The sequence below is a fragment of the Xiphophorus maculatus genome, chromosome 12, assembly GCF_002775205.1.
Source record: "Xiphophorus maculatus strain JP 163 A chromosome 12, X_maculatus-5.0-male, whole genome shotgun sequence".
NCBI classification, from domain to species: Eukaryota; Metazoa; Chordata; class Actinopteri; order Cyprinodontiformes; family Poeciliidae; genus Xiphophorus; species Xiphophorus maculatus.
Genome location: NC_036454.1, coordinates 15,333,230 through 15,360,955, shown reverse-complemented (window position 1 = coordinate 15,360,955; position 27,726 = coordinate 15,333,230). Strand labels below are relative to the sequence as shown.

General features: G+C 37.3%; 2 protein-coding genes across 3 annotated transcripts; one reads left to right on the top strand and one right to left on the bottom strand.

The window, feature by feature from the left end:
- Window positions 1-1,730: 1,730 nt before the first annotated feature.
- LOC102226547 (secretory carrier-associated membrane protein 1-like) lies at window positions 1,731-11,927 on the top strand. 2 transcript variants are annotated; one of them, XM_005794940.3, is made up of 10 exons: window positions 1,731-1,955; window positions 3,728-3,808; window positions 3,971-4,081; window positions 4,736-4,750; window positions 6,573-6,684; window positions 7,885-8,013; window positions 8,114-8,273; window positions 8,366-8,467; window positions 8,550-8,667; window positions 9,449-11,927. In XM_005794940.3, exons 1-10 carry the CDS (start codon window positions 1,899-1,901, stop codon window positions 9,608-9,610), a joined length of 1,047 nt encoding a protein of 348 aa, XP_005794997.1. In that variant the 5' UTR covers window positions 1,731-1,898; the 3' UTR covers window positions 9,611-11,927. The 2 variants fall into 2 exon arrangements, with proteins under 2 accessions (XP_005794997.1, XP_005794998.1); XM_005794941.3 differs by lacking the exon at window positions 4,736-4,750.
- Window positions 11,928-12,953: 1,026 nt separating this feature from the next.
- LOC102226292 (LHFPL tetraspan subfamily member 2a protein-like) lies at window positions 12,954-26,690 on the bottom strand. The gene is made up of 3 exons (XM_005794939.2): window positions 26,572-26,690; window positions 16,234-16,886; window positions 12,954-14,204 (listed from the first exon to the last, which is right to left on the bottom strand). The coding sequence occupies exons 2-3, from the start codon at window positions 16,625-16,627 to the stop codon at window positions 13,948-13,950; spliced, it is 651 nt and encodes a 216-aa protein (XP_005794996.1). The 5' UTR covers window positions 16,628-16,886; window positions 26,572-26,690; the 3' UTR covers window positions 12,954-13,947.
- Between the last annotated feature and the right edge of the window lie 1,036 nt (window positions 26,691-27,726).

Sequence of the window (27,726 nt, the reverse complement as noted above, 5' to 3'; positions counted from 1 at the left end):
AGATAGGTTTTATTTAGTACAAGTAAAAGTTGTTGGTTCACTAAAAAAACAGAAAAGCCACAGGATTGGATGTAGTTATGCCTGAAGCCATTAGGCTGGAGGCAAAGATTTGCCTGAAACGCCAAATATGTTCATAAGGATTGTGACAAAATGGTTTAAGTTTATGTTTATTTTCCACTGGTTCCTTAAATATATCTCTGATTTATTTCATCTTTCTATAGTTGGTCATAAATCCTTAATTTAAACATTACTGTCATAACTTTGCTTCACTCACAATCCCAGGTTTGTTTGTAGAATCATTATTTAGCCGTTTCCATCCAAGCATGTGGTTTTTTTTGTGTGTGTTTATTTTATTTATTTATTTTTTAAGTTAACACTACTAAATCATTAGATAAACATGAATGTTTATTTTGTACCAAGGTACATTTCTGGTATATTATTTGTTTGTTTCTTTTAAACTCACCATTGTTTGTCCTTAGATGCTACTGGTATAAAGGAGGGGTGGGCCCAGCATTTCCTGTTTAAATGGGTGAATGATGTCACTGATTGCATCACTGGGTGCAACCAAGTGAAGGGTTTTCATTCTCGTATTGCTGTGTTGTTTTCTTTAGAAACAAGCAATGTTTATTGAGTTACCCTTTATTAAATGTCTTATTTTGCAGACCATTTAATTATGTAGATGAGTGTGTGAATTACATTAGTATTGTTATTCTTGTTTCTTTATTTAGATTTATTTATTTTTATTGGTTTGACCCGTTTTCTCACGGTATTGTCTAATGAAATGCAGGTGTGTTGTCAGTTCTGTATAAGATTTTTTCAATGTCAGAAAACAAAACGTTAAACAGAAATGTTGGCAATATTACAATGGGTAGAAGACATAAAACCATTAAAAACAACAATTTGTTCAGATTCAAGCTCTGCATTATTAAGTTTCAAATATAATCAGTCAGATAGTAGAATGGACATTTCACTAGAAATATGTCATACATTATTCAGAATACAAAATATGGGTTTGATAGTAGTAGTAGTTGTAGTAGAAGGAAATGAGAGGGCAAATAAAATGGCAGAGTGCAATTTAAAATCCTATTACTTTTACAGTTAAAACAAGTAAATCTGAGAGAAAGAGCATTGTTAAAGAAAAACTGATGAAAGAATGGCAAAAAAAGGTGGGATGAAGAAAAATCAGGAAGATGGTTTTATAAAATTCAGAAAATAGTAGGAGAAAGAAGAAATGGAAGAAGAAATAGAAAGGAGGAAAGAGTGATAACAAGGTTAAGATTTGGACATACAGGACTTAATTATACACTTTTTGAAATACAAAAGCGTACTACTGGCAAATGTGATTACTGTGGAAAATATGAAACAATAGAACATGTTATATTAGAATGTCATAAAAATGAAAAATAGAGAAGATATATGAGGAGAGAGTTTGAATGTATTAAGGAAATGGTTAATTTATTAGATATTTTGAGGAAGAATTTGTGGAGTAAACATATACAAATAGTTATTCGATTTTTAAAGAAAACTAAATTATTTCATAGAATTTGATTATAGTAGGTGTGTTTGTGAATGTGTGTATGATGTAGATGGGTAGAATACAAAGTTATGTATAAGTATGTATATTTGTAAATTTGTACCCGTGGGTCCCCATGTGCTGTACCTGCCCAGGTAGTCCAGCTATGGTGATGCTGTCTGACTCTGACGCTATCAGCATCCTCTCAGCTGCTGCCATTTTTCTGCTATTGGCTAACTTGCTAAGCGAGAGCTCTCCATCTGCAGGAGGAGGCAAAGGGGGCTGCTACCATCAAAAACAGGCAGTCAGATCCGAGGACTAGACCTTTTCCGGAGAATTAGTGGTTTCTTATTTGAAAGGAGGCAGTAATTAGAAAGGCGACACAATGTCTGATTTTGACAGTAATCCGTTCGCAGACCCGGATTTCAGCAATCCCTTTCAGGTAGCTAACGATGCTAGCATGGTCGGCTAACAAAAACCGTTACTTCCCATTGAGCCGACATTCTTACTGTAGCATCCAGGCTAATAGCTTGACAGCCTAATGGAGAAGCTCCTCTGGGAGTTGAAAATGCTATATATTGTCATTTATTTTGAATGTAGTGGTTTAAAATGATTTACAAACAATTATGTCTCAGATTATTCATGGAAACGTTGCTGTTAATACTGTAAAAACTTGTAAATGTATGCTAGTTGGATAATACTAGCTTTGACCATCGCCTGTAAACATTGCATAAAGCCTCTTCGTTAGTACAAATCTTACTGTTTTTTTATTTTTATTTTTTTTTATCTATATTAAAGTTTAACGTGAGTGTCAGTATTTGTTTTATTTACAGCTGTCGCTAGGATGCAGGCCTTGATAACTGAGACGCCAGGCAATAGCACAGATGCAATTATTAATTGTAAGAGATTTTATAAACGAGATGACTTCACTCAGGCTTCCATGCTTTGATTGTTCGGATTATTTTGGTGTTTTTAATATTTTCTATATGCCATTTAAACGCAACAAGCTGTTTTAAATTGGTCATAACAAACGATTGTCTGGATGAGGATTAAAAGCTTAAATGAAATCAATAATATGTGTACAGAAGAAGTGAGTTGCAGTGTTTTAAAAGATGATACTTGAGGCTAATGTGCATCTCAATACACATTGAATTCTGTAAAAACTTGTAAATCAAAAAATAATGTTTAACTTCAGACAGGTTTTAGATGACAAATACTCATTGATCAATAATCCATCTTTAGTGAGTCCAAGCAAATGTTAGTTTAAGATTAGTTTTAGATTAAGCTAAAAACAGAAAAAAAAAAAAATTCAAAACAGCAACTGAGAATATTCTGAATTGAAACGGAAAGATTTTCAGTTTGCACTAATAATTGTAAGATTATGAAAGTTAATTCTAGCATTTGATGAAATCTAAATCCTGCACAGGCGAATAGAGCATGTGCACGTATGTTAAAGTATGTATATTTTCTTTGGAATATATTTTCCTGAAACCATCAAGTAATACATTTTTAAGAAAAGCAGCTAATTTTGATGTATATGAAACAAATGTATCATATCAAGCCCACAATGGCAAATACAAAGGTGTTTTCGAGAAGATGACTCAACCAAAAGTATAATAGCCAATCAAGCATTTTGAGACCAAACAGCAACAGAAACATACCATATACATTTATTTTGAGTAATTAACTGGGGCCTACCTCATGAAACTGTTGGTTTTTCTGCCCAGCTGCTCACCTAAACAAGTGTTTACTATATAATTTTTTTTCACTGCTTATTAGTGTTGAAGGTGCCTGTGAAAAATTTTTTTTGTCATGAACTGGGTTAGCAAAGAGTTGTTAATCCCAAGTACCTCATTACTGGCGTCAACAAAGTGAAATCTTTTGACTCGATATAGTTTACCTTTTTTCTGATCTTGCTATTAAAGAACAGAAAAGAACTGAACTTTTTTAGCAAATTAATGGAAAAAATAATCTCTGAATGTGGAATTTTTTTTGTCACACAACCTCAAAAAGATTATGTCTAGCGCATCCTAATCTAATTTAAAGTTTGCTTTTGTGAAACCACTTTAAGAAAAGCAGAATCTGGTAAATGAATGAATGAACAAGTAATTTGTTCCAGTTTCTATACAAGCTGAGTGAAAAAACTGTATATAACTGATTTGTAGTTGTAGTTTTCCCTCCCTAAACTCCTGTATGAACTTTCGTACCTTGTAGGATCCTTCGGTGACCCAGGTGACACGGTCGACCCCTCCTGGCGGTCTGGAGGAATATAACCCCTTCACAGACGCTAGAACGGTTAGCTTCAGATTGTGAGAGTGTGTGTGTGCGTGTATTTTAGTGTGACCTAGTTTTATCCACCGTCCTGTCTTCCATGCTGTAACTTTCAGAGTGTAAAAACAATCCCAGTAAAGTTTGGTTGCACAAGTAACAATGTAGACGTCCTTTGCTGATCTGCAGGCAGCACCTGGAAATGCGCCCAAACCGACACCCGCCCCGTCCCAGAACACACAACCTGCCATCATGAAACCTACAGAAGAGCCGCCAGCTTATTCACAGCACCAGACTCAGGTGAAACTTACACCACCATCATGACTGTTATGTTCTGAACCGCAGCTATTTATGAACACTAAACTAACAACATACAGAACTCTCCACTATTTTTTGAAACCCTTAAAAAAATGTATTTAAAAGCCTCGAAAGAAATAGTTACTGACCCAAAGTAGATACTCTTTGAATCTTCTAATCGTTTTGGAGATTTTTATTTTTCGTCCTCCCATATAATCCTCTTCGTTGTGTGGTGTCAACATGATCTTGTGTCACAGTTATGGTTATTATATACGTTTTAAATATTTCTCTGATTTAGAAGTGAGTAGGGTTATAATATTAGCAGCCATTTTCTAAACATATGACATTATGCCAAACCAATTTACTTTAAGGTTTTTTTATCCTCTATCTATGGTTCCCAAATATTGTGGAGGGCTTTCGCCGTCTTGATTTTCTTTTGTGCAATTAAAAAACCCATATTGTTCTCTGTAGTTTTTAAGGTTTAGAAAATCTCATATAAACAATAACCTATTACATTAATAACTGTGTCATAATTTATCCAACATGTGCAACTGTAAAATCGCTTAAAGAACTTATCTCTCAACAGAAACTCTATCTGTTCCTTTGGTTCATTTTTCTTTTTGTTCTTCATTGTTCTTGTGTTTTCTGATGACCCAGCCGCAACGTAACGAGGTACCGTCTTTAATTCTGATGTGTTAATTTTTTCATAGAGCTGATCTGGCGTAGATTCATCTACACCGTGTTCCAAATAATTATGCAAATTGGATTTAAGTGTCATAAAGATCATTTTTTTTGTTGTGCTATTAAATTTATAGATGGTATTGTGTGTCAGGGCTCTTTGAATCACTATAATTAATGAATTAATGGGTTAATTAGTTAATTAATTATTAATGGGTTGATTAGTTTGTCTGGTGAGCTCAATTAAAGGAAATCTACTTAAGAAGGATGTTCCACATTATTAAGCAGGCCACAGGTTTCAAGCAATATGGGAAAGAGAAAGGATCTCTCTGCTGACGAAAATAATCAGATAGTGTAGTGCCGTATGACAAGGTATGAAAACATTAGATATTTCATGAAAACTGAAGCGTTATCGTACTGTGAAGAGATTTGTGACTGATTCAGAACAAAGATGGGTTTGTACAGATAAAGGCAAAATGAGGAAGGTTTCTGTTAGACAAATTCATCAGATTAAGACAGCAGTTGTTAAAATGCCTCTGGAACCTCAAGGTGGAGGATCCTGCATGAACCTACTATTCGGCCCCTAACCAGAGCTCACAAGCAGAAATGGTCGCAGTGGACCCAGCCGTACATGAAGATTAATTTTCAAACAGACTTGTTCACTGATGACTGCTGTGCAACCCTGGATGGTCCAGATGGACGTAGTAGTGGATTGGTGGTGGACGGCCACGTCGTCTCAACACAGCTGTGACGTCAGCAAGGAGGTGGTGGAGTCATTTTTTGGGCTGAAATCATGGAGAAAGAATCATTGGTCGGCCCCTTCAGAGTCCCTGAAGGTGTGAAAATGACCTCAGCAAAGTATATGGACTTTCTGACTGATCACTTTCTTTCATGGTACAAAAAGAAGAGCCGTACCTTCAGTAGCAAAATCATCTTCATGCAAGACAATGCACCATCTCATGCTGCAAGGAATACCACTGTGTCATTGGCTGCTATGGGCATAAAAGGGGAGAAACTCATGGTGTGGTCACCATCCTCCTCTGACCTCAACCCTGTTGAGAACCTTTGGAGTTTCCTCAAGCAGAAGATCTGAGGGTGGAATGCAGTTCATATCAAAACAGCAGCTCTGGGAAGGTTTTTTGACATCCTGCAAAGAAATTCAAGCAGAAACTCCACAAACTCACAAGTTCAATGGATGCAAGAATTGTGCAGGTGTTATCAAAGAAGGTTCTATGTTAACATGTAACTCTGTCTGTTAAGATGTTTTTGATTGAAATAGCTTTTGATTTTAATACATGTGACCACTTAATGCTGTACATTCAAAGAATGACAGTTTGCAGCTCTTTATAATGCATAAAATGTTTAGAAAATCTGCTGTGCATAATAATTTGGAACAGTGCATTTTGAGTTTTTTATTTTTGAAAAATATACTGTTCTCATGGGGAGCTTTGTTCAGTAAAATTTGATTTATACTGTAATAGTTCATAACTTGGAAATTATACTGACCATCATTTGCATTGACTATTTAAGAAAATCTGAGAAAATATAACTTGCATAATAATTTGGAACTCGGTGTAATCCCCCTTTTTTTGTATCTATGACTTTCAGTTAAAGGAACCTTGTTGAATCTAGTTTAATACTAACAGAAATGTGTTGTTTGTAGTGACTAATTAGCTTCCTAACATAACCCCTTTTCCATTCCAAACTAACATAACATTTACCCGAATGAGAAATGTTGTAAATATTTGCTTTGCTGTAACTTTGTAACAGCTTTCAGATGTTGTGAATCACACAGGCTTCTCTATGTCTCTCTCAGGACCAAGCGCGTGCTCAGGCAGAGCTGCTGAGAAGGCAGGAGGAGCTGGAAAAGAAAGCTGCAGAGCTTGATCGCCGGGAGAGAGAGTTGCAGTCCCACGGAGTAGCAGGAGGTCATTCAGATTTCTATCACTCGTCCCCTTCCTTTTGTTTAAACTGGAGCATTTACAATGGAGAGAGACAAGAGTTGCTGTTAATGTGTTGCTGCTACCTGTATTATTTTGAAAATACGTTGCTATATACTGAATAAGAACCAGCTGCAGCAAAACTTGTTTATGTTGTAGAACTGCTATCATCCTCTTTTATAAAAGCCCCAAGACAAGTTTGTCTTGTCAAATATTAGTTGTTTCTTCCCACACCATGCAGCAGATCTCGTTTTAATTAGACAGAAAAGAGAAATCCTAAGCATCAACTGGGAATGAGCTTTAGGTAATGTGAGATACATTTTTTATTAATCAAAAATATATTTAAGAAGGCCTGAAATGTGTCCTCTCAGATTTTACTTATTTGACAAGATATTAAAAGCTGGAGTTTGTGAACATTTTCTTGAACATTAGTTGTGTTATGAGGGATCCACCTGTCGGCTGAAACTGGCAAAATGTTAACTACTGAGATCTGAGATTACCGGACGCTCAATATATAGGAGTCTCATGCGTGGGGGGTCCTGCTCCAATTCTCAAGGCCCAATTCAAATTCAAATGGTCCAACTATCTTCTCTAGATGTGAAAGTTCTGCAGAGTTCTGCCAGTGGACCTTCATTTGATTCAGGTGTGTTGATCCGGAGAAAGAATAAATACATGCATGGTAATGGGCCTTGAGGACTCACTTTGGATGCCAGAAATCTTGAGTGGTTTGTTTCATTATAGTTTTAATAGCTGCTCTAGATGTGCTATATCACAGCTTAGTTGTAGATGAATACAGATGAATTCAATCATTAGTTAAAACTTACTTTTATAATAAGGCTTTTAATATTTGAATTTGTTTTTTGTATTTTTATTTCATTTTTTCTTACATTGTTATGTATTTTAAGGAATTTGGTATACTTTTTTGTTTTGTGTCATTTGTAATGTTTTAATTGATTTTTTAATGTAAAGCACTTTATACCATTTGTTTTAAAAGGTGCTATACAAATAAAGTATTATTATTATTTTATTTTCCTCAGAAAAAAGCTAGAATTCTCTTTTTTTCTTTTACATTTTAACAAAAATGATTTGGTCTGACTCTTTCACTATGAATTAGCATTCATAAAAATAAACAATATCTCATATGAAATATGATTAATTATCAAGACACTGATTGTTTTTCTCATACAGGCCGCAAGAACAACTGGCCTCCACTACCAGAAAAGTTTCCCGTCGGTCCGTGTTTCTATCATGATATTGCCGTAGACATTCCTATTGAGTTCCAGAAGACCGTCAAGATCATGTACAACCTTTGGATGTGTAAGTCGACACATCTTTTAATTTATTTTTGATCACTGACAGTTTTTGGTCTTGCGCTGTTGCTAAGTTTGACCCAGAGCTGTTCGATGTGATGTACCAGTTCATGCAGGCACGCTCTTTGTGAACATGTTTGGCTGTCTGGCGTGGTTCATCGTGGATGCCTCTCGTGGGGTGGATTTTGGCCTGTCCATGCTCTGGTTTCTGCTCTTCACCCCGTGTTCTTTCGTCTGCTGGTACAGACCGCTTTATGGGGCCTTCAGGTAAGCAAGAGGACAGAATATGTCGCTCAATTTTGGAGCAGTAGATGCAAATCAATCACCGTTTTCTCACAACTCTTGTCTTCTCATTTCAGGAGTGACAGTTCATTCCGCTTCTTCGTCTTCTTCTTCGTCTACATTTGTCAGTTCGGAGTCCATGTTCTACAGTCGATTGGCATCGCTGGCTGGGGAACATGGTAAATATCTTGTGCTATCACTGGATCCATCACTTTGTGATTGTTTGGTACCTTAATGCTGTCTCTGCTTTTGTTTTGCCAGTGGCTGGATTGCAGCGCTAACTGGTCTGAACACCAGCATCCCAGTCGGTATCATCATGTTACTGATTGCAGCTCTGTTCACTGCGCTGTCCGTGGGATCGCTCATAATGTTTAAAAAGGTAACAGTATTGCAGAATGTTTGACATGTTGTTGAAAGGGAAACTTGTGTAAAAGTTAGGGTATTGTTTGTAACATGTAAAATATCAGTGTAGTAATGAAAGATATAAACCATTTTCATGTCATTTTACGTTTTATTGAATTCATTCAATAATAAATATGAATACTTCATGGAACAACTAAAAGAATTCATTAATGAAAAGGAGCAGAAAGTATAAGCTTATAAAAAGTTAATAATTTATCCATAATGGGGATAGTATATGACTTCCATCACTTAAAAATACTTCTTAAAAGTACATACTTAATGCCACCAGGTAAGATAAGTGACTCTACACATGCAGCTGATGTTTTAAAAGCTTAATTGAAAGTGATTTGGAATCTCTGATGGCTTAAAAAGGAAACATGGAGAAGAAACGAGGAATTTCAAACTGTTGTTGTCCAAAGTGTGGCCTGCAGCCGTCTCAATGATTTTGTGGAGCCTGTGACCACAATTCAAGAATACTACAAATTCTTGAATTTTTAGTATTCAAGAAGAAGCAGGTGTAGAGACCTGCACAGTCAGTAGATGAAAAGAGACCCTTTTTATTATTTAGATCAAGGTTTTCATTAATGTAAGGCCTCTAAAAAAACACACACAGAATCTAAATACTCTCAAAATGAAAAATTGTAGACACAACATACTTTTGTCATAATTTTGTTGCTCTCAGATTTATTTCATAGAAGGCGGCATGACAAATATCTGATAATTGAACTGAATTGAATTGTCTTTTCTGCCTTTTCCAGGTGCATGCGCTGTACCGAACCACTGGTGCCAGTTTTGAGAAGGCTCAGCAGGAGTTTGCGACTGGCGTCATGTCAAACAAGACGGTTCAGACCGCAGCCGCCAACGCTGCCGCTAATGCTGCGACCAATGCTGCTCGCGGGGCCTTCAAGCCTCATCCATAAACAAAACACACACAGGCCGCACACGCTCACACACCCCACCAAACACACACAACAACAAGATGGAGACGCTCAGCTCTGGTCCTGCTGTCTCTCAGATTCAACAGAATATATTTATGAATGTTTCCCCTGCACATTTATCTTCTAAAATGTGAAGTTAAATAACAGACTAGTTACTAGAGTTGTTTATCTTCACCTAAAGCCTAACATCTGTGAAGACACTACAAAATTCACCCTATCTGCTTTACAGTCAGGTGACTGTCTCAAGGTGGGCTCTGTGTGTGTGGGGTGATGTCATCATGCACACTTACCCACTTCTGTGCTCCCCTCATCCTTCTGTCCCCTGTGAGCTGATCCCAGATCAGGCAGAAGTCACATCTCTTGCATAGTTAGTGATGGTGATGACCTCCGAACAGCTTCCTGCCTGATGAATTCAGTGTAGACTTATGAGAAGTTAGAGTCTGTTTGCACATAGTTTAGTTTTTGTTTATTATTATTTTTTGAATAACTGGACGTCAGTGTGATGCAGTGATACATTAATCGCTTTTCTTTCATCCATTTTTTGGACATTTAGGACTTAAAGGTACAGTTCACTTCGTCTTGTATCTGTGCTAAATGTAGCAAGATGATAGCGTTCTCATTATGGAAAAATGGATTCATATTCTTATAATAATTGAACAATCCCCCAGGTATACATCTCAGTTCTGTTCTGTGTGCTCTTTTGCTTGGGCTGATTCGGCAGCTTAAGATTATCCAGCATGACAGCAACAAGCGTGCTTGGCACACACTACACTTTAACTTCATTCCCTTTTTTCAGGCTTCACATGTTGCTGGTTGAGGGGGGGAGTGACTCAAGTCCCGACTTAAAACAGCCTGGTGTATTCAAAGTGGGGGAAAATGCAACAAAAACCGATGTTCCCTTTCATTTATGAATGGCATTTACTCATTACCACACTAAGTGACTCTCTCAGTTGTTTTTGTAGCTGTTCTCACTTGTTGGAAAAACTAACGCTGCTATTAACCTCAGAGCCGCTTGTTGTTGGGCTCCTGCTGTCCTGTTTCCTGTTCAAAAAGAAACAAAATACCACACGTGGAGAGAACTGAAATGCCTTTTCTCTCAGGAGATTTTTTTTTTATTTCTTGAGACTAACCTGCACATATGTTAAAAAGGAAAAAAAAAAAAAACTTGAAACTGTGTACATGTACACTACATAGGCTAACAGTGGCTATCATTTCAACTGGTTTTCCTCTGTAGGAAATTACTGGCTCCAGAAAATGTGTACCCAACGTAAATACTGAAGGAACAGGGGACTGAACTGGATGCACTCTCAGTGCCATCACCAACACACGTTAATTTATTCACACTAAAGTTGTACAGACTACTGTCACTGAGGTGAAATGTGGATGTGCGTTTGTTTTTTTTTTCTTTTTTTGTTGTGCCGAAGCACTTCACGTAGTGAACGTGATTGTCTGACGATGTGCATGATAAACGAATGATAACTGCTGTGCTAAACATTAAATACTCCCAAAAGTAAATGCTAGAAAGTAAAGGATACTTCCTGAAATAATAAGCTTAAATCTTGGCAGTATTGCTTTTATTTGAAGTTGTTTGGGGTTTTTTTGTAATACGTTACACATTTCTTGTTTTTACATCCAAGTTAGTGAAAATCATGTTTTTATTTATTTTATTTAAGTTGTTTGCAATTTTGCCTGTGTGTGTTTTCTTTTTTGTAATGACATGGTTAACGCGACAACTAGGCTGCAGAAAGTTCTGCAAACACGTGTGTGTGTTTTATGAGAGTGAGAGTAAATGATTTGGTATGGAAGAATTAAACTCCCTCAAGTGTTATTTTATGTCCTGAAAAGCTGTGAGAAACTACCAAATGTGCATAGAAAAGTTTTTCCAAATCTTGCTTTGTGATGTGCGCCCTTCAGTTTTACCTTAAGTTATTACAACACTCTGCTGCATACACCCACATGATTACCATGTATTTATACTTTTGAAGTCGTTCTACGAAGCCTTGCCACAGTGGTTAGTTTTTTTGATGTATTTGGCGAGCTGGTTCTGCTGTACAGAACTGTGTGTTTTTGAAGTCTGCTGACACAAAACAGTGTTTTCTGGCCTGTGGTAGTGTTATTCGACAGATTCAGAGAGGAAAAGTGACACCTGTATATTTTGTAAAGTTTAATCCTCAATATCAATCACGTGTAAAAAAGGAAAAAAAGTTAATGCACTCCTGTCTGGCTTTTGTCGCATGTGAAATAGTTTCAGTTTTGTATATTTATGGTATTAACATTAAATAAAATTTGAAAGAAGTAATGTTTTGATTTCATTTTAGTGTGATATGATTTTAATAATGCACACACACACCTTGGAGTTTATCTTCTCTCTTTTTTTTCCCAGATCACATTCATTAGTTAATCATTTTTCCAAAACAATTGGTATTTTTAGTCCCTCCTCTTTATTGTTCTTTGGCTTATTCCTCAAGCTGCTTACATATGTGAAAAGTTCCTCCTATAGTTTGATTTAGTTTTGCTTGAAAATAAGAAAGCTGTAGAATACTTGGTTGATTCTAAATCTGAATACTGATTACATGTCAAACTATAAAAGCAAACCTGCCTTTCATTCAGTGGAATGATAAATTGTATGAAATGGTTGAATGTGAAAACAGCCTTAGTCAGGAGATACAGTACAGGCAAAACATTTGGAGTCAACTTCAGCTTTCTGTTTACAATTCCTTTTACTTTATTGCATAGTCAGATTTATTTTTACATTAAAAAAATCTTATTTTCCCCAGTTTACTTTTAGGTTGACGTTGCTTTTTCAGCACTGTTGCTCATATAAAGCTAATATAAAATAAGGCTTTAATTTCAGGTTTGAAAGGATTCAAAACTTCAACAGTAACACAGTAAATAGTTTCCATGTTGTATGTTTGAAGTGCTTCTGGTAAATTAGATGATTTAACAGCCTGACCCCTGTAGAAATGTATTCAGTGAATGCATACTGATACTTGTGTTAATGCTTCAACAAGAGAACAGAGAACAGTTTGATATTCTGACATAAAACTGTCTGTAGTCTTGTAGTAATCATTTTCTTTCACTAGGTGTCCATGTTTTCTCAGAAAATTCTGAGTTCGAGACAAATTGCGGGTAACCTGCTTTCAATTTTTATTTTTATGAAAGAAACAAAATGTAGGCACAAATGATCTCTTTTCATACACCACTCTAATGTTACATCACACTTTCTGCTTTTTTGTCAATGTAACAAAAGAGAAATCACAAGGAACACTGACTAAAGATTCTCTTTGAAGCAAGTCAATTTCACTTTTAATTTCATTCAGCCCAATCAGTCAGTAAAATACTTTTATTGCACATCAGGCACACATTGAATTTATAAAAGCACAGCAAAAGATTAATAACTAGAATTACAGTAAAATCTGGAGCGTGGAATAGAGAAAAACAGATCTAAAACACTTTAATGAAGTCTGCAGCTTTATGAAATGAGCTAAAGAGTGCAAAATGCAATAAAAGGTGCTATTTAATACTCCGAAAGTACTAAGACGTGAAAGAGGCATCCACTCCAAGCATAGGAGACTGAAAGGAGACCAAAATGATGCATTTATGTATCAAAAGCTGAATACATAGAAGTAAACATTTGGTAAGTGAAGCTTATTCTGCAGAAACTGTCAGTTGCCATTCTGCTGAGAATTCATACATTTTGCTTTACAGAGGACAACATGTGCTATGTAGAGCAAATGAACATATAAAACAAATGAACAGGTCAAATCCTAACAAATTCTTTTGCCAGCTGTTGTTAAGTATTGTTTTCCTAATAATCTAAAATAGAACTTCCTGGCAGAAGAGACATAGGATCTCAGTTAAACATCCCTGGTTAAGAAAAATAAAGTGAATTGTTTCGTTTTAATAGCTAATAATAATCATAATCTGCTTGTGGTTTGTTGTTTAACAATATGAACATCCGTAATAGTTGCCTTTAGAGTAACACAACCATTCTTTAATTTTCTCCTTTTCCAATCTAGTGGTTTCTTGTAGGTAAGAGTTTCTATAAAAATAAAAATGTATTTTTGTAAAAAGAATGTTCATCCGTTACCTCCTGTATTAGAATACTTTTAAAAATGTAACCTAAGAATATAGAAAAAAATTAATTTCCCCACTTTTCACAGGTTGTTTTCCTTTTAACACTCTTTTATCTGGACCATCTAGAAAGGAAAAACCCTCAGGGAAGTCCTTGTCTTTCTTTTATTCTTTTGTACAAGTGTGCACATCCTAAATGTTCTACCAAAGGGGATTTCCTGCTCTTCCTGGAGCTTCCTTGAGGCTCACAACAGGCAGATAAGGCTTTTCCCCTCCTCGATTTCCTCCTGAACCTTATCGCTGGAAGTGGCGATCTCGGCCTGCGCGGACAGAACAGAGCACAGGAAAGTTCCCAGCGTTCCTCCTATCGCTGTGTAGAACGCCCAGCCGAGGGAGCAACCAGCCGGCCTGAAGGGCGAGGCCTCCAAGCCGCAGAAGGACGCCACCTTCTCTGACCCCCAGCCTGTGGGATACAGCATCAGCCCCACTATTAGCAGCAGACCTGTGGGGACAAAGCCGGGACCAGACAGTGAGATGATTGGTTTCATTCATTCTTTCGATGAATGTCATGATTAAAAAAATGCAGATTGGAACATGTTGCGTCAACTCTAGTTGCGATAGCATCTATTCCATGGATGGCAAATGTTTGATTTGTGATAACAAAAACTAAGTTTGATCCCACCTTTCATTGCTGTGCAAATCTTTTACATATTCAGCACAAACAACTAGACACACGTGTAGAAATTCATTTTTGCATAGAAAGAGGTGTGAAGAGATTCTAATATTAGACTTCCCCCCCGCTGAAAAGTGCAATGCAACTGAATTGTGAAATCAAATGTTCCAGCTTGCAGAATTACAGCCGTGAAACTTCCTGTCAGCTTGATGCACAGAGTGCAACAGTGAGCCTACATGGTCTCTGTTGAAAAGTCACATTTGTGACATTTAGTATTTCCGCTTCTTCGGTTTCTCTTTACAATCTTGAAACTTTGCAAAGATGAATCCAGAACATATGAATCACTGAAAAGATTAAATGTTTGATATGTTTCTGATTCTGGTCAATGAAGTGTAAGTCTTGTTATAATGACACATTATTGAACAAAAGATTACTTCACACAAAAGTGATATAGAAATAAATGTTTTTATTTTCTATTTTAGCTTCAATCAGATTTTTTTATAATCATTATTATATAGTCACGCTTTGTTAAAAAAATTGCATTTGGAATTTTATACTAAAACTATTCAGCACCTTAAAGTAGCACTTGATAAATTCTGGGCAAAGACTGAAATACCTGAACTGAATAATATTACAAGTAAAAATTACAAAATGAAACCTGGCAGGGATTGTGGCTGTGCTGTTTCCATGACACAAAAACTATTTTTATTATTAATAAGAAATTGTGTCTTTGCTTTGCAGAAGACTCCACTGGGAGTCATAAATCAATCCATTAAAGATTTTTATCAGAAATCAAAGTTAATAACAAAAAATATATTTTTTCATATACTATTATTCTGCAAATAATCTGTTATTTAGTTATTGCTATTTGTGTTTACATTATATCTGATTGGTTTACTAGACATAAAGTTGGAAGTTACATTTTTTGGAAACCACTGTTCCAGGTTGCTCATGAATAGTTAAAATGGAGGATTTCCTTGTGTTAATAATACCAGAACAGAAAATAAAACACACAACAAAAAACATTATTGGTCAAAAATGAAAAATAGGGTTTTTTTGTATGCTTGGTTCGAGGTCCTGTTATAGGTCACGTAAAACCCAGTTTGGTCCTTTTTGAGCATTTCCAAAATCCAAATAACTTTCTGTGTTATGTCTTTGTCATGATTGTTGCAGAAATGTAAGTAATGGTTGTAAATAGATAAATAAAAGTATTAGAGTATGCCAGAGAATAGAAACTTGAAGTGTTGCAGTCCACGACCACCTCTTGCTGAGCACTGCAAGTGAGCAGGCTGAAAGACAGCTACTACACTTTTCCTTCTCTTACCTGCAAGAATGTGAATTTCTGTGAATATTTTCCAACAAAAACAGACTGCCTTGTAGTGGAAAGTGTATGAGTACCTCCCATTATTCTCATTAAATGAATGCTATTTTAAAATTAAAATAAAACAGCTGACTACCTGAGCAGACAAGCTGATGAACAAACCCATTAGTAGCAATCAGGCTCTTCCATAAAGAGCAGAACAAAAATCAATAATATTCTAAACATTTAGCATTTGGAAACTACTAGTAACAGATGTTATTTTTGTTTATGTATTAAAATATAAATACATCTTCATAGAATACTGCAGTTGTGATAATCAATATATTATGTGGCATTAGCAGAACAATTTCTTATTAGATTTTAGATCATGATTTTCATTTTTGTTTTAAAACTTTGCCTTAAACTGAAGTATTTTTTTAACCAGCATTTTCTATTTACATCTTACAATACGCTAAACGCATCCAGGGCACAGTTAGTGTGGAATATTTGGACAAATGGCTAAGTTTCCTCCATTTAAAAGAACCAACACATCTTTACCTCCAATAGCCTGGAGCAGTCCACAGATGTTGAATATGCTTTTCTTCTTGATGCTCTGAAAGCACAGCGTGAAGACGGAGATGCAGGCCACACACCCGAGCACCAGCATCCCAGCTGCCAGAAACAACATGGCGGCCTGCCAGAATTTACTGGCCACTTCCCCGAACGCCCGTGCGTAAATCCCACAGCTGATCTCTCCCTTGATTCGGTAGCAGCGGTTGTAGAGGCCGAGGGACTCCCTGTCATTCACTTTCGTCTGTGTCACACCGTTCTCAGGCAGAGGGGGTCTCAGCAGCCATTCGGGGCTCATAAAGGCGACCAGCTCCGCAAAGGCCACCACGATGCTGAGCAGGGTCCACAGCATGGAGCGGCATGTTACAATAACATGACACATGGCTTCAGCTCTGAGTCCAAAGTTGAAATAAGGTCTTTAGGTTTCCAAAGAATTCCTCTCCCTCTCAACAGAAAGGTCAGAGAGATTCCTGGTTTAAATCCAGATGGACTGCAGATCTTATCCTCTCGGAGCAGATGTCGGTCCCACCAGTCAGCACCACTTCTCCTTTTTAGTGTTTCCCTCCTCTCTGAAGCGAGCTAACACACTGGTCATCCCCAAAAGCAACAAAGCTCTGACACAGCTTCCTTTAGTCGTGGCTCTGGAAAATAAAGAAGCAGAGGAACATCGAAAGGTCACTCAGGATTTTCCCGTTCATTATTCATTGGTCCCCAGGATGTCCAGTTCGTCTCCCTGCTATCTGCTCAGACTCATCCTACTACAGATTCTGTCAGCCAGCTGTGAGCGTAACATGAGCATCACTCCCAGATGGTTCACAGTCATAATGAATCACACACACATAACTTCTGGAGATAGCAGTTTATACTATCATAATTTATTCTCAGACCTCTGTGTGCTGGATTTGAACTGAGAGACAACAGGAGCTTTGTGTGAGCAGCTGTCAGCACCGATCAGCGCAGAGCTCTGCTACAACACGTTACATCTGACTGCAACAGAAAAACAGGCCTGATCCATCCTGCAATGGCAGATCCAACTTAAATAGAGTCGAGTGTTTAAGTTACACCTAATAAATGCTATAAATGATGAGTTTTATACATCAGAACCTTCCTGTGTGACAAGAGCTTGTGTTTATTTACAGATGAGTCACTGGATCACAGAAAGTACTTGTTCTGTTATGATTTAGCTGCTGTGGCCGCACTGGCCTCGCCACAGTCATCGTCTTGCGGAAGTTGAATAGTTTCTCTCATTTCACAGATTCATCATGATGACATAAACATAAAAATATTTATTATCTGGTTTACAAACTGCCTGGTTGTCCTTGCCTAATTTCGCTGGTCGGAAGTCAGGAGACATCTCAATAAATATCAACTTCTAAAACTGCAGTTGGTCTGCATGGCTAATCCTATATCACTTGCATATCATATTATGGGCATAATGCATATCTAAAAAAAAAACTGGAAAAGTTTAAGCAAGGTCAAAACCCTTTACTCTCTTAGAATAATATGAAGGTCAGATGAAAGTTTTCCGGCAACAAGAAAACAATCTGGACTTCTGGAACAAAATTCTTTGAACAGATGAATCTAAAACTGATGAGTCCAAAACTCTCCAAACAGAGTGGAATCTTATCATTTCAAGTAGAATAATCTTATTAATGTCATTCTAAATCCTTACTTAATGTCTCATCCTTCTTTGGGTAAAAGTTTAAGCAGAAAAACTTTCACCAGAATTTATAAATCGCTCCTTCTACCTTGCCTGAAGGACATAAATAAGGAGTTGGGTTTCAGATAACAACACCACAAGCAAAATTCCAGTTTAAGATGGTAAATCTCTCAACCACAAGCTCTAGGAATGAACAGCACTGCTTCATATTGTTTGATAAGGTCTGAGTCACTTGTAGAGAATCCACCTCAGAAATTTCAAGGGCCACAAAATGATAGAGTTATCGCTTGTATGTTGAAAAGGAGACTTGATGATTCATCTAAACACAGGACTGACTACAAAGCAAAAAAAAACAAAAAAATGAGGTCACAATGGCAAAGTCAGACAGCATCTGAGATCCAGGTATGGGTCAGCTGTGGTTGCAATTCATATCATCAGGATTCGGCTTTGTCTACGGTTTGTCTTAAGCTGAATATCACGGACTTCACAGCGCTTCACATTTTCTTACTCCCATTCAACTTGTTTTCCCACTCCTAATTAGATATTATATGAAACCCCAGCCAAAATACATCGTCTAGTGTCTACATATAATTACCCAGCCAGCTTGGCGATAAACAGCGGGAGTATACTTAAGCTAAGACCAGTTATAGCTACAGGATACACAAGAAGCAGGTTTGTCAAAGTACATCGTTTGTCATGACGGAAACAGCCGGAATAAACAGGAAGCAACCAGGAAGCATCAGTGTCTCCCCCTTTGAGGACGATTCGGCTCTTAAACATTCTTCTGATCTAAACCGTCATTCCTCAAGTCAGCTCTCTACAAGGAGGATTCAACAAGGCATACAGTTATAGTCCACAATAAAAAGCTAGAGTGACAGTATAATCGGGTATCCGAGCTGTGTTTATGTGGTTCGGAACAATTTTGGGAGTGCTCCTTACTGTTACTGTTTATTTTAGGCCTTTCCACACTGTGGCTGTTCTAATTCTTGTCCATTTTCCCCTTTACAATACTGGTTTCACACAACAGCAAAAACACAGTCCTGGCTAGCAATGAGCAATCGGTAAACATGCAGACGTAGTTTTTTTTATGAACCTGAATTTCAATGGGATTATGAGTTTACCTTGTGCAGTTTGAGTCTTTAGTTTGCTGCTGATTATAGTTTATTCAAACAGAGCTCAGTGCTCTCTGTTAAGTCTACAGTGCCCACAAATTAGCAGCTCTTCCACTTCAAACTACAAGGATGGAGCCATAAAATACATTTTTGGAAGGCAATTAGCAGGCTCCTTTTGTGTAGACCTCAGCTATTACAGGAAATTGTCTCATTCAGATCCCATTGTGGCTCTCATTTAAAGAAAACATTCAAAGGTTAACGAAACCTTCAAGCCACCTCAAAGGGGTATTACAAAGAAATATGTCTAAAAGTTTCTTCTGTGTTTTTGGTAAAAGGATTGAGAGCAAAACCAGGTAGATTTATCTGAAACCTAAACTTGCTGTCACACTTTATTTTGTTGGAGTTTTTAAAAACCCTTTTTTTACTGGACAAAATAATAGCACGATCCTGTCCTGCATAACTTCAAAACGTACTCACCGCTTTACATACATTTGTTGTTACATCTCTAGATGCCTCATTGACCTTTAGAAGAGTCTTTTTTCCTTTGTGGCATGGATTCAAAGTTCCCTCTGGGATTTTCCTCTGTGCTGACATGATAAAAATAATACAGTGGCTGATGATTTGTTGGCTTAGCATTAACTAAGTCAATTTTTTTCATTCCAACACATCCCAAAGGTGTTTCGTTGGAACAAGATGTTCTTTGCACCTTTGTGTGGTTAGTAAGTGTATATTATTATTTTGAAGAAGGGCGTAAAACATACAGTTTTCTACGGTGCCAGGACAGATAAATTTATTGTTTCTTTTTTTTTCTTCACTTAATGATCACCTGACACTGTTCAGAAGAAAGTTTCCTGCTCGTTACAGAGACCATAAGCACTGGGCTTATCGACATGGGTCAATCTTCATCAGTACAAACAAAGAGTTGGCATAATGTAGGGTGAGATTATTAACGAGTCGTTGCCCCATTGAGTAATATTAGCAACAGTTACATGTGGTGTCTTTTAAGCAAGGTTCATTACAGTTACAGACAATCTTTGAAGACATATTTCTGTCAGTAAAGAATTTTATGAAGATCTTTTATTGTGAACTTGAATCAATGGTTTGTGGTTTTTATGTTTCATGGGGCTCAACCAAAATTTTCAGAGTTTCTTTGAAGGAAGTCGTGCACGAACATACACCTGCTCAAGTCATTTCTCCATTTTAGATCTCCAACTATTGTCACGCTGATTCTGATTCTGATTCAGCTCCAGCGGTCGAACTTTCTGGCATATTCTGTCTCGCAGTATGAAAAGATTTCAAGACTGTATCATATTGAACATGCTGCAATATGACACTTTCAAGTCCCTTACAATTTTTTAAATAGCAGTATGTGCCAGGCTTGAGTCGCAGTAAATTTGGACGTGATTTATTTATTTTGAACATGTCCATTATTCTGAGCGTCAGATGCATTGATGCTGAAACCGTATATACTAAAAGAGATGCAAATAGTGTGCCAGGGTTATAAAATCCATAATACCACTTGATGAACTGATCCATATTAAAGCTTATTTAGAGTTGTGTACAAGATGTTGCAGAGTTGTATGAGTAATGTGCAGCAGTTTAAGTGTGCAGAAAAAGTCAAGGCACCCTGAGACAAATGAAAACTTCCCACTTGTTTACTGGCTGTTGAGCAAACTTCTGGAGAAAGTGCGTAAGCAGCAGTTCACTGATAAAAATGTGTTTCTCTGTGTTTACTGGAACACCAAAGAAGAGAGATTTTACACTCCACAGCACATCAGACACTTGAAGTTATGATCCATTTCAAACATGCAGTTATGGTTGCGTTCTGTGTCTGTATTCTCAAACTGCTTGATCTTTTTTACTGGATGTGCTGCTTGTGTTGTGGATATGTATCACCTCAAACAGTGACGAGCTCTGGCGTCTTGTATGTATTGAAATGATCCTCTGTTATGCTGAGTTTGGCTGATGTTACAGGAGATGGCCTTCCAGATAAAAGCTAGTCAGCGATGAAGCGGTTTCCCATCTGATATGGTCCTGTTTCATCCCACATCGTCCTGCTGCCTTCAGACAGCAAGTCTGCCACGCAGAATAATATCCAAGCAGCACAAGACTGAAAACAACTTGCACAGTTTTCTCAAATGTCTTTTAGCAAACGGAAATGAACAACACACACACACACAGTTCGATATACCAACAGCCAACCGTGTGGCCAGAAAGTCTGTGTTGCTGTAAAAATTCCTTTAACTAAACCAAAACATCAGTTTCAGCAAAAGCCTGAGACAAAACAGTAAAACTGAAGGCATGTTTGTGTCAGTCAGCAGCTAGCTTGAGGAAGCAGCTAAAGAATTAATCAGGAGTAATTGGTGTGAGACATCAGAAACAGGGCTGATAGCATTCCTAGGTGCTGAGGTATAGATAGGAGGCCACTTATTATGGAACTGAAAGTGAAGGACAACTTAAAGGCTGATGGCCGAGGGGTATAAAGCACTGCTGAGTCAGACTATTCAACGAAGGAAACATTCATGAGGAGCCAGAGAAAAACAACTCTATTCATGGACAAAAAATGTTTCCAGTTCACAGCGTCTGTTAGGACGCAGCGCCCTGCATCCCCTTGGACTTTATCTGCGCTTCTTCACTTTACAACAACAAACTTCAGTCTATTTATTAGGATTTAATGTTATTGAAGTAAGATAACCATACTTGGTTTTAATGGGGTGTTTTTGTTAAAACAAATGAAAATTCAAGTCTTTGGTTGCATTTCCACAGACTAAAAGTTTTGCTCATTTTCTTTTCAAATGGCTGGAGCTCAGACTGAACATTAGACTGAGAACTTTAGCTTTCAATTCTTGTCCAATTAATGAATTTAAGTTTGGACTTTAACTACATCATTATAAGGCATAAATATGCCTCTGACGGTTTCACAAAGCAGTTTTATTTATACTGAAATTAAATCAAACATCAGTGAACTCTTATGACTAGGTGAGTTTGAAAACTGCCGGTTGCCTTGGATTTTATTTTGGGGTATCAGTGAAAAACAAGCTGAACAAAAATGCAAATCAGAATTTGAAGTTTGTTGTCTTGGCTCCAAAACCTAAAAGATGAAATGCATTTGTAATTCTTTAATTTAGCTTTTATATATATATATAAAAAAAAAAAACTATCTCAAAAGATTGGTCTAGGTTTTGCATATCTACATGTTACTGAGTAGATTCTAGGACAAACTGGTTTGTTTAGTTGTAAAGGTTGCTGACTTTTTATTTGTCCCAAAAAATCCCAATAAAACATTTTGACGTTTGTGGTTGCAACATCACAAAATAATGAAAATATGAAGAGATATGAATTCCTGTTAAAGGAATTGTACCTTTTTCATCCAGAACTATAGATTTCCCATTTACATTATATAATCTAAGGAGACTCTGTCCTGTATTTTCCTCTTCAAGCTGCAGGTCCTGAACCAGAAACCTCAAACCAAAGCAATCTGTTCCCTGAGCTGGATCTGCTCAGCTACGGTCTGGTCAAGCATCTGGACCAGCCTAAAGAAAAACCCCTCAAACCAAAACTAACATAAAAAAGCTATTCCTCCTTCTGCAACTCAAATGACATGTCGGGGGACAGTCAGCAAATCACAAGCCACTAATGAGGGCCTATCTTCATCATCTTTCCAAGAACCATAAAAACACCACATGACATAACGCCAGTAAGACAGGATCAGACAGGACCAAGCATATTCCTCCCTCATGACGGCATGCAAACAGCTGAGCTCCACATGAAGAGAGGAAAACTAAAGAAACAAAACTCAATCAGCAGCCACACTTTGGGAACACCTAAACTTCTAGTCAAGATCTGAAGACAGACTTCATTCCCATGATCTCATCAGGATTCTGTTCTGACAGAGCAGGAACATAACACCCAGAAGAACAGAGAGGCTCGAGCCCTGCAGAGTTGACTTGTAGACATTCGTCACATCTCTTACAGCTCTGGGAAAAATTAGGAGACAACTTAAAATGATAAGTTTCTCTCATTTTACTCTTTATAGCTATATGTTTGAGAAATATAAACATTGTTCTTTTATTCTATGAACTACTGACAACATGTCTCAGAAGTTCCAAGCAAAAATTTTGTACTTATTTGTAGAGAAATAATCAAAATAACGAAAAAGATGCAGTGCTTTCAGACCTCAAATAATGCTAAGAAAACAAGCTCATATTAATTTAGAAGCATCAATGCTAAAGTTTTAACTCGGGAAGAGTTCAGAAATCAATATTTGGTGGAATAAGCAAAACGTTTTCAACAGGGTTCAGTGCAGTGATCTCTTCATTTTTTTCAGAGCTGTATCAAACTAAACAAAATACAGAGAGAAATCACACCCAGAGCTAATAAACATCACACTTAGTCATCTACCCTCAGGGAGCACTTACTTTTGGTTTTGCTAACTTTGAATCTAAGAACAAATTTAAGGAAAAATGCAAAAGAGTCACAGTAAAGCTGGAGAATAAACAAAAAGACGAGTTATTGTTCGTTGGTCGTGCCATATGCAGTGAAATTTAAGAAGAATCTCTTGCAGCCACATCATAACAATGTGAGTCGCCACTTTTGTTGCTTTTCATAAACATGAAATAAAGGAATTGCAACAGAAGATTTTCCCATGAATGGGCTTCTACCATATACTGCTTCTCAGAACGTCAGCCTGCAAGTGATGAGCTTATTAAATACTTTTTCAGTGCTCCTGACATTAGTTAGATTTATTTTGCATACCCTGATTAAACTCTGTGAAACAGCTCAGGCTGTGAATAGCCAATAAACATTATTCCCAGACCTCTAATAGGGAGTAAAGTAATCTCAGCAGCTCTGACTCTCTTACGAATAAAGAGCCGTGTTTGTTTATTGATCTGACGCCAAAAGGACACCAAAACACGTAAGCAACAGAGCAAACTATAATGAGGCAAATTCACAAACGTAAACTGTGAAAGGTGTCATGCAATGCTAACCCATCCGACACGAGATTACATCCAAACGCATGACTTCCCCAGAGAAAACTGTCGGCCAGCCTCATTTATGTGTTTATTTGTGTGCATGTGCCAGTAAATCCCTCTTCATCTGCCGAGATCCTGGCCTACTTAAACTCTCTGAGATGTGAAACTGTTTACCCAGGATCCATGCCATCATTTCACATCCCGACCCTTCAGCTCCCACACAAACTTTGTATCAGTCCTACTATTTCTGAAATACCTCTGTAAGTTTTGCAACTTTTTTCTAAAATAAAAAAAAGTTAATACTTTCTGTTTATTTTTTATGAAATAAACTCTGCTATCCAAACACATGCTTATTAGCAGGCAATGAATCAACTTGATGCAGATGTTTCATCTGCCATAAATCTTGAGCTGAAGCTGCCAATAGGCACTGTTTAAACAAGCCAGCTAGGCAGAAAAATCCCAACACGCCTCATCGAGAAAAGGAACAAATGAATTCTGAATTGTTGATCAATGCATTTTTGCAAACTTACCTCCCAATATCTCTTGTTGACATTTTGTCAGATTTTATTTTCAGCAACTTCCCCAGGAAGTCATGTGGAGGAGTTATGCTCTTCATATTTTAACCGGCCAACAACAAAGATTCACGTTTAACACGCATCCTAAACCAGTTACTTAGATCTTAGATGATGACACTAATCCAGAATCATTCTGTCACAGAAGTCAATGGTTGAGATTACACACACAGCATCCCCCAATCCCGGCTAACTCTGTCATATTGAAGTCATAATGACTTTGCAGCTTCCTCTTGACATGGATCCAAGTTGGGTGAACTTTGACCCCCCTTTTTTGATGAGTATTTTCCAGTTTGCAAATAAAATAATAATAAAAATAAATTTACAGTGACTATAATCCAGAGCTCTAGGTAAATTTGGGATGTAGGTTCATAAACATAATTTGAGCAGGGGCGTGCTGTGGTGGCGTAGGGGATAGCAAGACCCATGTTTGGAGGCCTTGAGTCCTTGACGCAGCCGTCGCGGGTTCGACTCGCGGACCCGGCGACATGTCTTCCCTCCTGTCTCCTTCCCCCTTTCCTGTCAGCCTACTTTGAAAAATAAGAGACACTAGAGCCCACAAAAAAGACCCCCTGGTGGAATACAAAAAATATATAAAAAAAAAACATATTTTGAGCAAACTTCCACTGCTCCATCCCACCTCGCATGCCCTCACTTTCCAGCCACACACTTCTCATAAAACAAAGACCTGTTGCTATGACACACTTCAGGAACATCTTTCCCCTACCTGTCTTATCTTTAAAGGTGTTTTGACTGCAAAGGAAAAAATGACTACCAAGGAATCAGGGGAGCTTGAAAGACTCTCCAGAGCAAAAAGAACAACATACTTTAAAATACAAGCCTCATTTTTAAGCACATATTATTTTTGACATTGTTGAAGTCCAGAAAAAAATCCTGCCTGCATGTTTCTAGACCTCTTATAATGTGTTAATGTCTATTTGAAGCTACTTCTAAACCCAGCTGCAGAACAATAGTAAGAAGTAGTTTCCTTTATTTTGTTGAACTTGTTCTAAGGTGCAGCCAAAGTGACGCACTTACAAGTTCCCGAAGCTCTTTTGTTAAAGTCTTGCTCTTCAATGCAGCTCCAGAAAAAGTGGTTTACCAAACCTTGCACTCATTCACAAGGTAAAAATTAGGACTGATCAGTGGACATACTTTAATATATTCATACTTTTGCACAATTTTTAAAACGCTTTGCACAAGCTTTCATTGTGTGGACTAGTCAGCCAACAGTCCCAGTTCTGCTCCTGTCAAATCTAATTTTGGGAAAAACTCAACATGTCAGGGCAGCCACTAAAGTAATTAACAACATGACTGCAACTTAAGACAAGTCCTGGAATCCACTGAGCACTGATGATGTATAGCTGTTAATGTACTTTTAAATATAGTTTAACATTTTGTTCAGCTCTTCCATTGAAGGGAGGATGAAAATTTGTCATCATTTTGCTGAAGTTTGTTCTTGTATAAACACTGCAGAGGTTTCTGGCTTTGTTTAGCTTGTGAAGTAGTACCACTTCCCTTCTCAACTAGAACAGTATGCACACAGCATGTTGGGTGGCTGCAGCGTAGCTGGACCTCCTCCCTGCACTTCAAGGACATGAGGTTGTGGTTGCAAAGAGAGGGGCTGCTGTGTGGACATTTGCGGAGGACAGATTAAGAAGTAAAAACAGCCCAGTTGTTTTCCTGTGAACCTAATGGCACGGTGATGAGACCTTTGACTGCTTCCACATGTCGTATCTAAACTAAGTGACAGCAGTCATCTGTACACACAGTTAACTCACTTTTAACCACATTTTATTTCTTCTGCTACATAGCAACGCCATTCTTATTAAGGAAGAATGAAGTGAAGCATAAAGACTTAAGTGAACCTTGTTTCTGGAAATGAAAGCATGATTTGAATGAAGATAAAGTCTGAGAGATGAGCTTCTACTCCAGTTTCATTCATAAAAATCCACAGGATACTTCTATGAGAGTTGAAATATTTCCTTGTTGCATTGTTTTCTACTTACATGAATCCAGGACTCATTGCAGGCAAAAAGGAGTTCTAACGGTGTGGTTCCGTTTCCTAGAGGCGGCCCAGCTTTCTCAAACATTCATTCAGTGCCTCTCCTTTCTTCAGGACTGTTCTCTTTCCTTCTCATTTTCAAAAAGACATCCCACAGCTTTCTGACGTCGTTTTGTTACGCCCCTCCTTCCTCCTGTTACCTTTACCCATCCCCCTCTGTGTCTGTCAGAGAAAAAGAAGAAGAAATGTTTCTGTGCAGCTGCATATATACATAGGGGTTGGGGAAAAAACTAGAACAGCAGAACTGAGGGCAAGACAGGGGTAAATTAAGTAAACTTTGCTTGCGGTCAACCGTCTTTAAGTCACAATTTGCATGGAGGAGATCAAACATGTAATACCAGCAAGAGTTTTGGATTTCCGTAGGGAAACTCAACCTCAGAATACTCATAAATAGTTCTTTGAAAAAGAAAAATTGTGTTAGAATTTAACAGAATAATTGTTTTACATTGCTTTCTAAAAACTGAATTCAGACAAAATTATTAAACGTTCTAAAATAATTTCAGCTTGAAATCTTTATAACAGTGTAACATATTTTATTAACATTATTTTAATACAATTAAGGGATTCTTATCAAAACTGAGTTGTTGTTGGTAATGCGGTGATTTAAATTAGTTTTTTCAACATCATATGGCCTTTGAGGCTGACAAAATCCATTTATTTTAAGATGTATTAAAAAGATCTGGTGAGAGTGTAAGAAAACTTGCATAGAAATATATTTCTTCTAGTAATAAAGTAAAGTAGTTTTATAGAACTAGGGCGACAAATAGTCATAAAAGTTTTCAAAAGCATGTATTGTTAAATTTGTTTTGAGTATTATTACTTGAAGATTTAATATTATGATATTATTCTTGATTGTGACTCTGATCCTTTTGTTGTACTAGTTGATACTCATGAAATCAGATGAAGTCATAAATGAGGGATTATGACCCATAATCATCTCCTGCTGGTGGAAAATATTTATTATAGTCACATAACGGCTTCACTTGATGTCACTGTTGCATAGCAACAGCAAGGTCCTGGGTTTGTGTCCTGGCCTGTTGTCCTTCTGCATGGAGTTTGCATGTACAAAGTCAGTATAGATAGTGGTTGGATATAGTCA